General features: G+C 40.0%; 1 protein-coding gene across 14 annotated transcripts in view; it reads left to right on the top strand.

Moving 5' to 3' along the window:
• Nucleotides 1-15,246, top strand: part of LMLN (leishmanolysin like peptidase) — a 137,782-nt gene that overhangs the window by 76,316 nt on the left and 46,220 nt on the right. For 5 of the 14 annotated variants that reach the window (XR_008297716.1, XR_008297718.1, XR_008297714.1 and 2 more), the window contains 3 exons: nt 2,054-2,195; nt 9,083-9,153; nt 13,500-13,619. Coding sequence is in view for 5 of the 14 variants with exons in the window: in XM_053220978.1 (XP_053076953.1) it covers nt 2,032-2,199 (168 nt within the window). In the remaining 9 variants the exon portion in view is untranslated. Of the gene's footprint in view, nt 1-2,031; nt 5,653-9,082; nt 9,548-13,499; nt 13,620-15,246 lie in introns of those variants that run through there. The other 9 variants (XR_008297717.1, XR_008297715.1, XR_008297713.1 and 6 more) reach the window with 6 other exon arrangements.

Genomic DNA, 15,246 nt, shown 5'->3' with positions numbered 1-15,246 from the left:
TGTTTACCTGGCTTACAGGCAGTGAAATAATTTTTTTTAAATACTTGTTCCACACTGCATAGTGCTCAGAAGAGCAAGCTTCAGTGCCTTAGCAATTATCATTCTTTTCATTGTGTAGCTGAAGACAAATCTTATTTTTCTTATCTTTTAAGTAAGTCAGACTTGAAGCTTGGTTGGCTGTTTATTAATTGAAATATTAGAAAGGACAACTTATTTCTAAAATAAAGTCAGGTTGACCTGGTCTCCTGGATACAATAAAAATGTTTTCCATACTTTGTGTGTGTGTATGTGTGTGTGTGTATAACTTTTTTTTTTTAATTTTTTAAAAGTTTTTTTATTTTGAGAGAGATAGAGTGCAAATGAGGGAGGGACAGAGAGAGGGCGAGAGAGAGGATCCCAAGCAGGCTCCACACTACCAGTGCAGAGCCCACTGTGGGGCTCAAACCCACAAAGCCATGAGATCATGACCTGGGCTGAAACCAAGAGTCAGATGCTCAACTGACTGAGCCACCCAGGAGGCCCCAAAAATGTTTTCCATTCTGAGAATTGTTTGGGGAAATCATTTTAGCCCTGAGAATGACTCATAGCTAAATTAAAATGTATTCCTGGGGTGCCTGGGTGGCTCAGTTGGTTGAGCGTCCGACTTCAGCTCAGGTCATGATCTCGCAGTTGATGAGTTCGAGCCCTGCGTCAGGCTCTGTTCTGACAGCTCAGAGCCTGGAGCCTGCTTCGGATTCTGTCTCCCCCTCTCTCTCTGCCTCTCCCCCACTCATGCTCTGTCTCTCTCTGTCTTAAAAATAAAGATAAACATTAAAAAAAATTTTTTTTAATGTATTCCTAGTGCCCAAAGCCCATACAATCTTCTGCCTTTCAATATCAGCCTGGGGTAATATGGATAGATGGGTAGATATTTAGAGATCAGGGACCATATGTCCTGGTTTTCCTGGGACAGTCAATGTGCCAGTGGTCCTGGTATAATTATTAATAGCATTCCCTTGTATTAATCAGAAAGAACTATTTAGTTGGTCTAAGCAAATTTTATTTCACACTTCATAAAGTAGGCAGTCTCCACACTCAAGAGTAGAAAACTGCAAAATAAGGGAAAAGGACAGCAAGCAGGAAACAAGGAAGAAGTACTTGGCTTGAGTTGATTGCATATCTGACCATATTTGGAAAGAGCAAAGAAAAAGGAAACAAGTGTAGGTCTCAGTTGGCTTGGCAGTTGGAGATTAGCTTACTAGTTATACTGTGTTTCTGGTCAAGCAGAGGAACTCAAAAATTAACTTAAGTTTCAGTTTGCTGACATGGCACCCTGCACAGGAGTGGTTCCATCTTGGGACTAGATATTTATTTCAACACTTGTCTCAAAATGTCCTGATTTGAGGAGATAAATTATAGGGGTCACCATACTTAGAAAGGACAAGGAAGAAAGGGGGAAGAAAGTCCTGCCCCATGTCAGAAGAGCCAAGATGTTAATTTACTTTCTGTGTAGCATCTTTAGCTTTGTTGGGATACTTTCTGAAGACACTTCTTTCTTTTTTCGGGTGCTGCTTTTAACCTTAATATGGTGCAGGTGCCTGGGTGGCTCAGTCAGTTAAGCATCCAACCTTGGCTCAGGTCATGATCTCATGGTTCATGAGTTTGAACCCCACGTTGAGCTCTGTGCTGACAGCTCAGAGGCTGGAGCCTGCTTCAGATTCTGTGTCTCCCTGTCTCTCTGCCCATCCCCTACTCTCTCTCTCTCTCTCTCTCTCAAATAAATTAAACATTTAAAAAAATTAACAAAAAAGTAACCTTGATAGGGTGGCTATATCATTTTTTCTTCCTGCATAAAATATTTCATTCTTTTTCCATAAATGTAAGAAAATGACTTTGCATATCTAGGTTTCAGGAAGTCATTCTTGATTCTCCTCCCAAAGGTGGTCCTTATTCACCTTTTAATAATCACCTATATTCATCTGTTAATTTTTACGTGGTATGATTTATTCCAAAAATGTCTCCAGAAAGTCAATTTCTTGTTTTCAACCCTAGATCTCTGTTCCCGTTCCTCTAGCCTGGTGGTCACCCTCTGGCTTCTGCTGGGCAATCTATTTCCTCTGCTGGCTGGATTTCTTCTATGTGTATGGCACTAGGAAAAGTGAATTCTCAAGACATTCCTTTGTGTCATGTTCTTCTGAACAAAGCACAAAATCTGGGTGAGTGCCAACCTATGCAGATGGCAGAAGTGGCATTCCTGACTTTGGCTTGGAAGCGTTGACTACAATAAGACCTTGAAGCAGAGCTTCACAGCAGTCACTCTTCATCAGCAACCCAACAGCCTCAGAGTTTGGAGGAGGAGAAGGAATTCCAAGTCACCATGTCTCTATTTTTCAGCATATATAACCTGCCTGAAGTTTTCCTTTGAAAATGGGATAATTGGTGAAATTTTCAGAGTGATTACATACCTCAGCATTTTCATTAACCTAAAATGATGGGAAAGTTCAATACTGCAGTAACTTTTTTTTAAAAAGCTAATTATTACAAAATTATAAATTGTGGATCCTGTCCTCACAAGTATAAATTGTCCTTTGAGTTATAGACAGTAATTGAATTGGGTTTCTACATCATATTATACCTATATTGAGTTTAATAGCTGTGCTTGGTACACTTAAATCATTGTTCTCATAGTTCTCAAAAGTTTTTTTAAATTATAATTTGCTAAATCTTATGATTTAACCATGCTTGCCTTTTCAAACCAGCTGTGTGGCAGTTTACTACTGAACTATTACATGTTGCAGCCCTTCCAGTGTATTCTCCAGTAATTTAATAATGACTTGAAAAACTGTGGGAGCAGAGAGAGAAAAATACTCTGCCCTGTAAAAACATTGAAGACATGCAAACAAACAGAAGAAAACATAATTGTATGTTTTTCAGAAAATAGTTATGACAGCTGTAATCCAACAAAAATAGAACTATTCCTTTCAGGTGGGCTTAGAAATTGTTAACAGAAGAATTCTTACTATCTGCAAAGTATTTTATATATAAGAAGAAAAGTGTAAGTCAAAACAGATGGTTTGAATTGTTTACTAATAGCAAAGTGTAGGTTTGGTATAGGGCCTATTCAGTAGGGCTCACTTTACCCACAACATAAAGCTCAGTCCGCAGAAGTCAGAAAATTGCCTGTGCTTTGAAATCAGGTGATGTTCTTTACCTCCTGCTTTATATTCTCATCCTCAGAAGTAATTCTGCTCTGGTACTGGAGCTTATCAACCCTTCTTAGTAATTCCAGTTTGAAATTTTTTAATGATGAGTAATGCACAGTTTGTCTCCAAAGCTACTGAAGTCCTGCGGCATTATAAACATAACTCCTGGACAAATTCATTCATTCATTCATTCACTCATTCATTCATCCATCCATCTATCCATCCATCCATTCATTCATTCACCCTTAATTTAGCATATAGTTATTGAGCACTGCATTTAAGAAATTGTGCTAAGTGAGCAAGCAGTATAATTACTAAAAAATAATTCCAACTGACCATTTGGTATTGGAGCCAAAGTGCAGCCCCAGCATAAAGAAAGTCAACTTTTGTTTTTCAGCACATTAATTTTGAATATGTATTTGCATACAGTTTTAAATTGAAGGTATTTGTCATTGTAAAGTGCTGGGGGTCTCTAGCACAGCTGACTTCAGCTAAAAAGAAACTAATAGTAATGGTGTCCGGCCAGTGCTCAGTTTTCTGCCTTTGTCACACATACTTTAAAGGTCAGAAAAAAGCATAGAGTATATTTTTAAAGAAAATTATAAAACTCTAAACTTATATGTCTATTGTGATTATGAATCATCTGCAAAGGTGTATAAAGAATTTCACCAAAAATACGATGACGAATAGATTTGAGAATTCACAGTGGTAGGTTCGATTATATTTTGACTGTTGTGCAGTAATGCCATTTAGGTAGTATTCTTTCCAAGCATGGTGCTTTTTATACTTGAAATATATTTTTGCTTTATTTTTTATTGATATAATTATATTTGCACTAATAACTTTCTGGAGAAAATATTATAGATGACATTTTTTCTATATATATTTATTAAGCTTGGAATCTGATCTCCTAGTGTTTTCTCTGCACAAATAAGGAACTTGCTAAAGTGTGAGGCTAAAAAATCTTGAGTTTCTGAGGGTAACTAACTGCTCTGGTGTCTTCCTTCCTCTTCAATAAGTCTCGAGAATAGTTGCTAATCACTGATTCTTCATAGTGTACTCCATGAAGATTTAGAAGGCCACTGAACCTGTAAGAAGTGTTAAGAGGCTCATTTGAGTCACTTAGAATATGTCAGTATTCTAAAAACAGACTTAGAATCTGAGATTTCAGTGCAGAATTAGTGGGCTAGACTTCTACTTTGAACTGAAGAATTTGAAATGGTTTAAATGTTAGTATCCTTTGGCAGGATGCCCTTTATGTTAACAGAAGCAGTTCACTGAGGAGGAGACTAGCAGACTGCAACTATTGTGGAAGCCAGCTGGGGCACGGAAGGAGAATGAAGAGTAGCTGATTTGGGGATAGTAGACTGGAGTCCTTTCTGACTCAAAATGTGTGGAGTGCATATAAAAACTGACTAGACTACCTCAGTTTTCAGTTCAGATTTAGGTTCATTTTGATAGTATTAAGATCCTAAATGTCAAAAATATCAAGTGAATTTGTCTCTCAGGTTTTTAAGAACAGAATTTACGGGAAGGCAGCAAAAGCCATGTCAGCAGACTTGAGCTGACAGCTTTAAAGAAACTGGCAAGCAGTTAGGGTTGTCTTAATATAGACCCCTCTAATATTCTCCTGAAGAGCATCCTTTTTCCCTACTTATTTCTTAAGAATATTTATGTTTGTTAAAACCAAATAGGCATTCTTCAAATGTTATGAAATATTATGCTTGAAATTAGTTTCAGCCTAGTATGTTGGCTTAAGAGTTTATCAATATTTGAAGATGAGAAACAAATTAATGAAGTTTAAATGGCTTAGGAAGATACATAAGTATGTCTGAGTATTCCATAAAATTTTATCAATATTCTCCTCAATATTAGAAGACTTACTGATTGAGACCAACTGTAAGATGACTAGCTGCTTTCTCAGAATCTTTCTAGCTCTAATATTCTATGACTAACACTCATCCAGACTCGGTAGGTCACTGCTGGCTGTGATCTGCCTCCTGGAGTATGCCAGTTTGCACATCATGTTCATCACAGTGTCTTGTGCTCAAGGCCTTAGCGCTGTCCATGTCCTTGGACACCGAACGGAGAGAGAAGGGCCATCTCTGAGGGCACTTGAGCAGTCCTGGTGGAGGAGGTGGACTTCAGTCACAGCCCCACAAACCCAGTGCATAATGAGCACTTAGTCATCCATGCCATGTCCTTGCAGCCCAGGAAGATGAATATAGTTTAATAAAGTCTCTGCTACTCATTCTGAAGAAAGAATTTACCTGAAAATATGACTCCTTTTTTTTTTTTATGTTCAGTCAAGATTGGGGAAGAAGAGGTAAATTATTTTATGTTTACATTTTTGATAAATGAAATAGAAGATTTAAGAACTAATCTTTATTTGTGTTATTGAACTTTAAGTGTAATGTATTCCTTAGTAAAAAAAAAAAAAAACTTTAATAAAAATGGAAACTAATCTGCATCTTGTCTTATCAAGTTTTTAAAACCTGGATGAAGAACACAAACAAGGCATGCACTCTATTTGGGGAAGATGAGATGTTTATTATGAAATAATTCACTTTCTACTTTAACTGGAGTAGAATTTTCCTACTTAAAGAATGGGGAAAGGTCTTATGTAAAGCTATAGGGAGGAGCTCTCCTCAGATAGTTATGAAGGAAAGAGAGCAGTCTAAAACAATTCAGGGCAGGCTCTTCTGGCTGCAGATTATTCTAGTCCCTTTTGTTTTATGCTGTGGGCCAGAAGTCTCATTGCATGACCACCCTGGCATATTCAAGTACCACACTCTGTGCAGTATCACCAAGTAGATTATAGCTGTAGTCATGGAGTGGGATTCTTCATAACTTGAATGTAGTTCAAGAGAGGATATCCCAGACATGCCTTCACCTTGTGCACTTGGAGCCATTCTGTTCTGGGGTGTGGAACCAAGCACTTTGTGAAATTGGTCAAACGTAGCTTTTGTGACTTAATTGCTGAGCTGTTTGTGGTGAATTTTAATAACAATATTTAGATTTTTAAAGTTATAAATATTGTATATACATAGCTAAAACTATATATGAGAAGGGGCACCTTGGTGGCTCAGTCAGTTAAGCATCCGACTTCAGCTCAGGTCATGATCTCATGGTTCGTGAGTTTGAGCCCCATTTCAGCCTCTGTGCTGACAGCTCGGAGCCTGGAGTCTGTTTCAGATTCTGTGTCTCCCTCTTTCTTTCTCCTCCCCCGCTCATGCTCTGTCTCTCTCTCCTCAAAAATAAATAAACGTTAAAAAAAATTTTTTTTTAAGAGTTTTGTTTTTAATTACTGAACACAATTAGTAGAAATAATTCATAGTTCTACCATTCTTAAAAATATTATAGAGAGAAGTAAAAGTGGTCCTGCTTCCTCTGGCCCTTCTGTTTCTATCCCCCCACCCCCACCCCCCGTCCCCAGGGGTAATCTAGAGGGCCTCAGTATGGTACATATCTGTTGTTAAAAAACAAAATCCAACCGAGTAAATTTGAAGATCTAATTGGCTTTATTCAAAGATTCATGAATCAGGCAACATCCCCTCTAGCAAATAAAAAGGAGCTCCAAGAAGCTGTATAAAAGGGAAGGCTTCTATAGGCAGAACAGGGTGGAAAAGGAAGTGTCTAGCACAGAGTTTCAGGCAAGGTCACTATGCTTTGGGGAAAGATGGGAGTCTGTCAGGTAGATTACCTCATTAGTGCTGACCAGGTAATTCCAGATTGACTAACTGAAGGTTACAGTCCTGGGAGAGGTTGAAACTGCAATTAGATTAGGTTGATTTAAGCCTGATTTGCTGACATGGGGTTTAGTACAAAATACTCCATTTGGGGGTGCTTGTTTCTTTTCTAACACTTTTCAAACTTTACTATTATATATATACATAAATACAGGATTAAGTACACAATTATTAAAAATAAAAATGGTATTCCTCTACTCATATTGTTTAGTATCTTATATTTACTGCTCACAGGTTCAACATAATCATCTTTCCAGGTGTGTAAACTTAGATTTACCTCATAGTTTGTAATGATTCTATGGTACTTCATTATGAATATGGCATCATTTATTCCCCTACTGATGGGCATTTATGTTATTTCCAGTTCAACAGTTCAACTATATCTTTTTCTGGTTCTTTTAATTTTTACATTTTATCCTTTAATATAGCAGGAATTAATTTTGACACTTAGCCTGAGGAAGTATTCTAACTTAGTTTTTTCCAAGTAGTTCAATTCTAGTGTCGTTCATTAAACCAATAGGAACAGATTTTTTTTTTTTTTAAGTTTATTTGGAGAGAGAGCTTAAGGGAGGGAGGGAGGGAGGGGGGAGAGAGAGAAAGAGACAGAGAGAGAGAGAGAGAATGAGCAAGGGAGGGGTAGAGAGAGAGGGAGAGAATCCCAACCAGGCTCCACATTGTCTGCGCAGAGCCCAAAATGGTGTTAAAACCTACAAACTGAGATCATGACCTGAGCCAAAATCAAGAGTCAGATGCTTAACCAGCTGAGTCACACAGGTGCCCCAGAAACAGATTTTTGAAGGGTCATAGAAGACATTTCCCTAGAAAAGCAAGCAAGATGGCCCAATGCCAAAAAAGAGTTCAAATACAAAAACCCCAAATTCAACTCTTCTCAGAAATTATCCCCCTTCTTTCCCAGGTTCACATATGCTTTCTCATCATCAGAAAAGCAGTATGGTTTTAAGGTTGTCCTAATCCTAGAGCACCTGGGTGACTCAGTCAATTAAGTGTCTGACTCCTGATTTCAGCTCAGGTCATGATCTCTTGGTTTGTGGGTTCAAGCCCCACATCAGGCTCTGTGCTGATAGTGTGGAGTCTGGTTGGGATTCTGTCTCCCTGTCTCTCTCTGACCCTCCCCCACTCACTACTTCTCTCTCTCTCTCTCTCTCAAAAATAAATAAATAAACATTAAAAAAACAAAAAAAAAAAAAACCAAAAACTTGGCCTAATCCTATGGGGCTGTATGCTTCAGCTCTGCCTTGGCTCCCTGTGTTAGTAGTTAAACTGGATTAAAGGACCGGCTCTGTGAATTATCCACTGCTATGTACTGGGTGATTCTTTTTTTTTTTTTTTTTTTAATTTTTTTAATGTTTATTTATTTTTGAGAGAGAGACAGAGCATGAATGGGGAAGGGAGAGAGAGGGGGGGGAGATGCAGAATCTGAAGCAGGCTCCGGGCTCTATGCTGACAGCTCAGAGCCCGACATGGGGCTCGAACCCACAAACTGCGAGATCATGACCTGAGCCGAAGTTGGACACTCAACCCACTGAGCCACCCAGCTGCCCCTGTACTGGGTGATTCTTCACGCATGCTCTGAATGCCTAGCTGGCTTCCCCTGACAGCATATCTGGAAGACAGAGACAAAGAAAGCATGAACAAGAAAGACAATTTGAACACACTATCCACCAATGCAGAGAAGATTTTGTGTGTGAATCAGTATGTTTGTGAATTTTGGGGAGTCAACATAAGGTGTGTTAAAAAGAAAACCACAGGCCGAAAATGGTGCCTCTTGAGCTAGGCCAAGTCACTAAACCAGAGCTAAATATCTAACCTAATTGCAGTTCCAACCTCCCCCAGAAATGTTAAGTTTTAACTGGTCAGTCAAGAATTTTCCAAAAAGCACTACTAGGTAATCTGCTGTCTAGGCCTTCTTTATCCCCCAAAGGAAGATGAGGTAAACTGCATAATAAGACCTGCCCTTCTCCTTCAGAAGGCCAGTTTGCCTAATACAGTCCTTTCTTTTCTTCTGGTAATAATTTTCCTTCCTATGAACTCTCCTCTACTTGTTAGATGGGATGCTGCCAGATTCATGAATTGCTTAATAAAGCCAAGTAGATCTTCAATTTTACTCATTTGAATTTTGTTTTTTAACAGGTGGTAAGTAAGAGCAAAGGCTTTGGCAACAGAGAGATCTGGGTCCCAATACTACTGACTTTAAGACTTTGGTAAGTTATTTATGGCTAGGAGTCCTTCTCTATAAACTGTAGCTTGAAAAATTTTTATCTTTCTTTCAATGGAGTTAATAGCCACCATTCTAAAATAGGGAAAATATTCGTTAAAGATTTATTAGGGTTCAGTTACAGGAAACAGAATCCATTTTTAAGCTGAGAGTGATTTCATACAGGATGAGTGTTTACAATACACTTGGAAAAGCTGGAGAAGGCGGCTTTGTGCTGGTCCTGAAAGAATGTCTCCAGAATGGGGTGCCTTGGTGGCTCAGTCAGTTGAGTGTCCGACTTCGGCTCAGGTCATGATCTCACGGTTCATGAGTTCGAGCCCTGCATCCGGCTCTGTGCTGACAGCTCAGAGCCTGGAGCCTGCTTCAGATTCTGCATCTCCCTCTCTCTTTCTCTGCCCCTGTCCCACTTGTTCTCTCTCTCTCAAAAATAAATAAAAGCATTAAAAAAAAATTAAAAAAAAAAAAAATAATGTCTTCCAGAACAACCCTGTAGAACTTGGCTCCATCAGAACTGCTGTCTCTTCCACAAAGAAGGGAAGGTGAATCAGGAAACTGATTTTCTGACTGCAGCTGCAGTGACTTTCTCCTGACTGTCATGCACAGTGCTAGTGGCCAGGTCCTAGAGTGCTGCTGAAGAACACCCCGCATCTCCATTATAAACTTCTTGCAGAAAATAGCCAGGCATTGAAAGATGACCTCTGCCTTCCCAACCCTACAAGAGTGAATCTAGATGATGGAGCCTAATTCATATGCAAAACTTCACTGTAAGGATGTCCATCACAAAAGGAACTCAGGTCAAAACTACAAAGTAGAGAGGAGCCTGGGTGACTCAGTCAGTTTATTGCCTGACTCTTGACTGTGGATCAGGTCATGATCTCACAGTTTGTGAGTTAGAGCCCTACGTTGGGCTCTGTGCTGACAGTGCAGAGCCTGCTAGGGATTCTCTCTCCCTTTCTCTCTGCCCTTCCCCCGCTCAAGCTTTGTCTGTCTGTCTGTCTCTATTTCTCTCAAGTAAATACATTAAAGAAACTAAAAAAAATTTAAAAAACAGAAAAGAACTTTCCATCCTGTAGCCTAATTCAAATTGTGGGAGTTTTGTGCATTCAGAAATTTGTATGCAAAAATTGTCTATATGCACATATGTAAATAAGGGCATAGTGATTAATTGTTAAATACTTAGAAGAATTATTTTTTTAACGTTTATTTATTTTTGAGAAAGAGAGCATGAGTGCGGCAGGGCACAGAATCTGAAGTAGGCTCCACGCTCTGAGCTGTCAGCACAGAGCCTGATGTGGGCTGGAACTCATGAACCACAAGATCATGACCTGAGCTGAAGTTGGACACTTAACCAACTGAGCCACCCAGGCGCCCCTTAGAAGCATTATTAGAACCGGGGCAGGGAGCATGCCCTTACTGCCCCCCATCCACCCACACCCGGCAAATTAAATTCTATCTCAAGTCTCAGCCCAGGCATCACCTGTTGCAGAAAGCCTTTCCCTGGCCTTTAGACTTCCACACCTTAGTGTAGGATTCAGGCTTCTCCTTCTCTGCTCCCTGGTATGGTATGGTAATCATAAATCATATTAAAATGTGAATACAGGGGGAATGGAGAGTTATTATTTAATGCATACAAAGTTTCAGTTTGAGATGGTAAAAGAGGTTCTCAAGATGGATGATGGTGATGGTTGCACAACAATGTGAATGTGCTTAATGCCACTGAACTATATACTTAAAATAGTTGAATGGTAAATTTTATGTTATGTATATTTTACGTCAATAAAAAATAAAAAGTAAAAGTAAACGTGAATACATACAGGCGAATTGCCCTCTAGTGGAGTAAATTACTCATTTCTCCACACAATCACCAAAAGTGAATGTTATCTAAAAATTTTTTTTGGAACAATAGGGGATTTGCTGTATTGATTGGCATTTTTTGGTTGCTTATAAAGTTGACCTTTTTTTTCCCACATGTTGATTAGTCACCTGTATTTCTTCTTTTGACATGCACAATTTTGGCCATTTTTCCACAAGAGGTATTTGCCTTTTTTCTTACTGATATGAAAGTAAGTGCATTATGTGTGTTAGGAATGGAAACCCTTAGCCTATCATTGACATTTGCTTTTAGAGATTCCCTTTTTTGGGAGCGACTCAGCCCTGGCCCCAGTCACTCCAGTATCCCCTTGCTGTACCTTCTGTGCCCCACAGAGCTCTACCCACCGTGCCACGTTTTCTATCACAGTGATTTCAAAGTAGGGGGTTTGAACAGTTCTTTAAAGGTCTTCCCTTGCTTCTCATTTCTACACCCTAGAGAAGAATGTGGAAAATCAGAGTAAATTTGAGGTAAGATTAACAATTTGCACTTCTCCTTCTCCTCCCCTCTCCTCAGCCTCACATTTCCTGGCCTTCCAGACCAGCCTTCCCTTATACCCCCAAGTGGAAGTGTTCCTTCCTGATTTTAGAAATGTAATCATAAAAGAGGCCTGGACTGTTAGTGTTGGGTAGGTGGGAGGATGTAGGGAGGAGACTTGGCTTCACATCCCATTATTGGCAAATACCCTCATCTGAAAGAGGAGGCTGATTTTCCAATCTCATGGGTTTGTGAAAGGAAAGAAGGACTGATTGAGATAAAATATGTAAAACAGTATAGTGTCTGGCATATAATAGCTATTATTGTCAGTATTGTGTTATTCCGATGATGATGTTGATGTTGGTGATGGTCCTCACTGTCTTGCCAGACCATTGTAAATGAGACATGCAAAAGGAAAACAGCATGAGTAATAAAGCACAGAATAAAAAAATCACACACCTGCACCCATACACTCATATCCCCTCAACTTGGGGATTTTGTTCTCTATAGTGTACTTTTAAGTAGGATATAGGAGGAGTACATGAAACATGATCAAACAGTCCCAGAACACACAGTTTAGATGACAAGATTATATTCATACAGTTTAGATGACAAGATTATATTCATCTTTCCTGTGGCTCTTTATGCCTCATTGTTCTCCTTCATCACTCAGTCCCTCTGAGATAACTCTCTGAGGCAGTTAGCCCCTTCGCTTTCCAAACCTTTGTATATTTGTACTTCTCTTTCCTCTGTGCAGTTTTCTTTGTTTGGGTGTTGCTTTTCTCTTCGTGCATTCTGTTTCTTGTGCATCGTGCTCTCTCTTTTCCATGTCCTCCTTCACCCCTCCCCCCTCCATTTTCTTTCCTCTTTCATCCTCTCTTCCTGCAGGTCTCTGTGTGGGATCTTGTTACCTTGTGCTCTTCACTTCTGCATCCCTGTGGTGATGTTGCCTCCATCAGTGCATTTGTTTTAATGCCCAGCTTCTCATAGATCACACTGGACACCAGGGTCATGACACCAGAGTTCTCAAAAATTCCCTGGTTAAAAAGGAGGCAGATGCCAGTGTCAGAGGAAGGACAGAGATAGTACATATATAGTCAAATTTAGAAGACAGCAAAGAATAGACTGCAGGAGGTGGAACAAACAACCCCTCCAAAGTCGCCAGTCTTCTGCCCACAGTGAAGACCAGGAATACACTCTGCCCATCAGCCCCTCCATTGTCCTTCCCTCCCTTTATCTACTTTTAGGTCTCATGGTCCCCCATGTCATTCTACTCCAGTGGGTCTTAAGGTGTGGTCCCTAGACCAGCAGCACTCATTAGAAGTGCGCATTCTTGGGTCCTACCTCAGACCAACTGAATCAGAAACTTCAGGGGTGGAACCCTGCAATCTGTGTTCTGACAAAGTCTTCTGAGTGATGTTGTGGCAAACTCAAGTTTGCAAACTTCTGCCATAAACGGTCTTGTGCTTTTTACCAACATCCACCTGATAAAAGTCCTAACGCTGAATGAACTTAATTATCTAGGCCTTACCTGCACCTGGGCAGCTGAGCCCTGCTGGAGAAAAGCACTCAGCTGGGTATTAAATGGTGTAATTGTAAACTCAGTCACTATCCTCAGTGGGATTCTGCCCAGCAATCCTCTTTCTCTAATCACTTACTCTTCTGCTCTTAGGGTTGCCAGAATTAGCAAACAAACAAACAAACAAACAAAAACAGAATGCCCAGTCAGATGTGAATTACAGATAAATATACACTAAAAAATTGTTTGTTGCTTATCTGAAATTAATTTGACTGAGCATCCTATATTTTTATTTGCTAAATCTGGCAACCCTAACTAGGAGATAAATATAGTCAGCAGGCAGGCAGTGGGGAAGAGAAGCCCAAGCTAAGGTAGAAGAGAGCAAGCACAAGCTGGACCCTAAAAATGAAATAAAACCGTGACAGTCTTTGTTGCCTCCAACCTTGACGGTGTTATCATCCTGCAGAAGCTGGGACCCTTATCAGAGAGCTAAACACACACACCTGGCCCAGGAGCCGGAGATGCTGGAGGAGGACTCAGGAAGCTGGAGCAGTCGTAGGCCTGACTGCATCTTCACAGCAGCAAGGTGAGCCAGCCAATAGATGACAATGTGTGTAAGCTACAAAAACGGCTGTTACTTCGCTTCTGCCCTCAGTCTCTAGGATCTCTGCCACAGGAATCTCTCATGGATCTTCTAACACACACAGAAGGGAATTTTGGGGAAAGTAGCTCAAGCTAAGCCAAGGTGACACATTATAATCTACCACACTCATTCTCCATTTTATTTTTTATTTTTTAATTAATCTTAATTAATTTATTTATTTATATTTTAGAGAGAGAGTATGAGCAGGGGAGAGGGGTAGACAGAGATCTCAAGCAAGCTCTACATTCAGCATGGAGCCCAACACAGAGGTTACTGCTACAACCCTGGAATCATGACCTGAGCCAAAATCGAGTCAGATACTCAACTGACTAAGCCACCCAGGCACTCCTCATTCTCCATTTTAATTTTTCTTTCTTTTTTTTTTTTTAATGTTTATTTATTTTTGAGACAGAGACAGAGCATGACCGGTGGAGGGGCAGAGAGAGAGAGAGGGAGACACAAAATCGGAAGCTGGCTCCGGGCTCCAAGCTGTCAGCACGGAGCCTGACTCGGGGCTTGAACTCACAAACCGCGAGATCATGACTTGAGCTGAAGTCAGACGCTTAACTAACTGACTGAGCCACTCAGGCTACCTTCCATTTTAATTTTTCTTAAGTTTATTTATTTATTTAGAGAGAGAGAGCATGTGGGAGGGGCAGAAAGGAGGCGCAGAGAGAATCCCAAGCAGGCTCCAGACAGTCAGCTCAGAGCCCAACGCAGGGCTCACCCTACAAACCATCAGATCATGACCCGAGCAGAAATCAAGAGTTAGATGCTTAACTGACTGAGCCACCCCGGCACCCCTCGTTCTCCATTTTATAAAGGGGCTCAGGATGCCTGGGTGGCTCAGTCAGTTAAGCTACCAACTTTGGCTTAGGTCATGATCTCATGGTTTGTGAGTTTAAGCCCTGCGTCAGGCTCTGTGCTGACAGGTCTGAGCCTGGAGCCTGTTTTGAATTCTGTGTCTCCCTCTCTCTGCCCCTGCCCCCTCTCAAAACTGAATAAATGTTAAAAAATTGTTTAAAAAAGTAAACATTAAGAAAAATTAAAATAAAAAGGGGCTCAATGTTGAGTGCCAAGGACAAATGAATAATTTACATAGAAATAACTATCTTTTGTTGAATGCTTATGACATAAGCATTTCTCATATATACTCTTTATTTTACTTACAGAGATATATGAAAATATCCATTACAAACTAGATCTCATTTAGTCCTTGTAACAATGCTACAAAGTTGGTATTATTCATAGCCTTTTATAGACAAAGAAACTAAAGGTAGAAAAGTAGAGAAATTTTCCCATGAATGCACAATACACAAAGGGCAAAGCTATGATTTGAAGCCAGGTCTCTTTACAGCCTGTATTCCTAACCATTAAGCTCTGTGCTACCCAGCCTCCCAGCAAACTGTAGACTTTATTATTTCATAAGCACTAAATCTGTACTTAGTCCACAGACCACCTAGGAAACCTTCATGCACCTGTGCTCGTCAGCAATTCATACTTGACTCCTTTGGTTTGGGAACAAGTTCTTGAGTCTCTCATCACACTCCCTGACAACTCACCCAAGTCG

The sequence above is a fragment of the Acinonyx jubatus genome, chromosome C2 (assembly GCF_027475565.1).
Source record: "Acinonyx jubatus isolate Ajub_Pintada_27869175 chromosome C2, VMU_Ajub_asm_v1.0, whole genome shotgun sequence".
Lineage (NCBI taxonomy): Eukaryota > Metazoa > Chordata > Mammalia > Carnivora > Felidae > Acinonyx > Acinonyx jubatus.
Note: the sequence above shows the minus strand (reverse complement) of the source record. Positions and strands in the feature narration are given on the sequence as shown.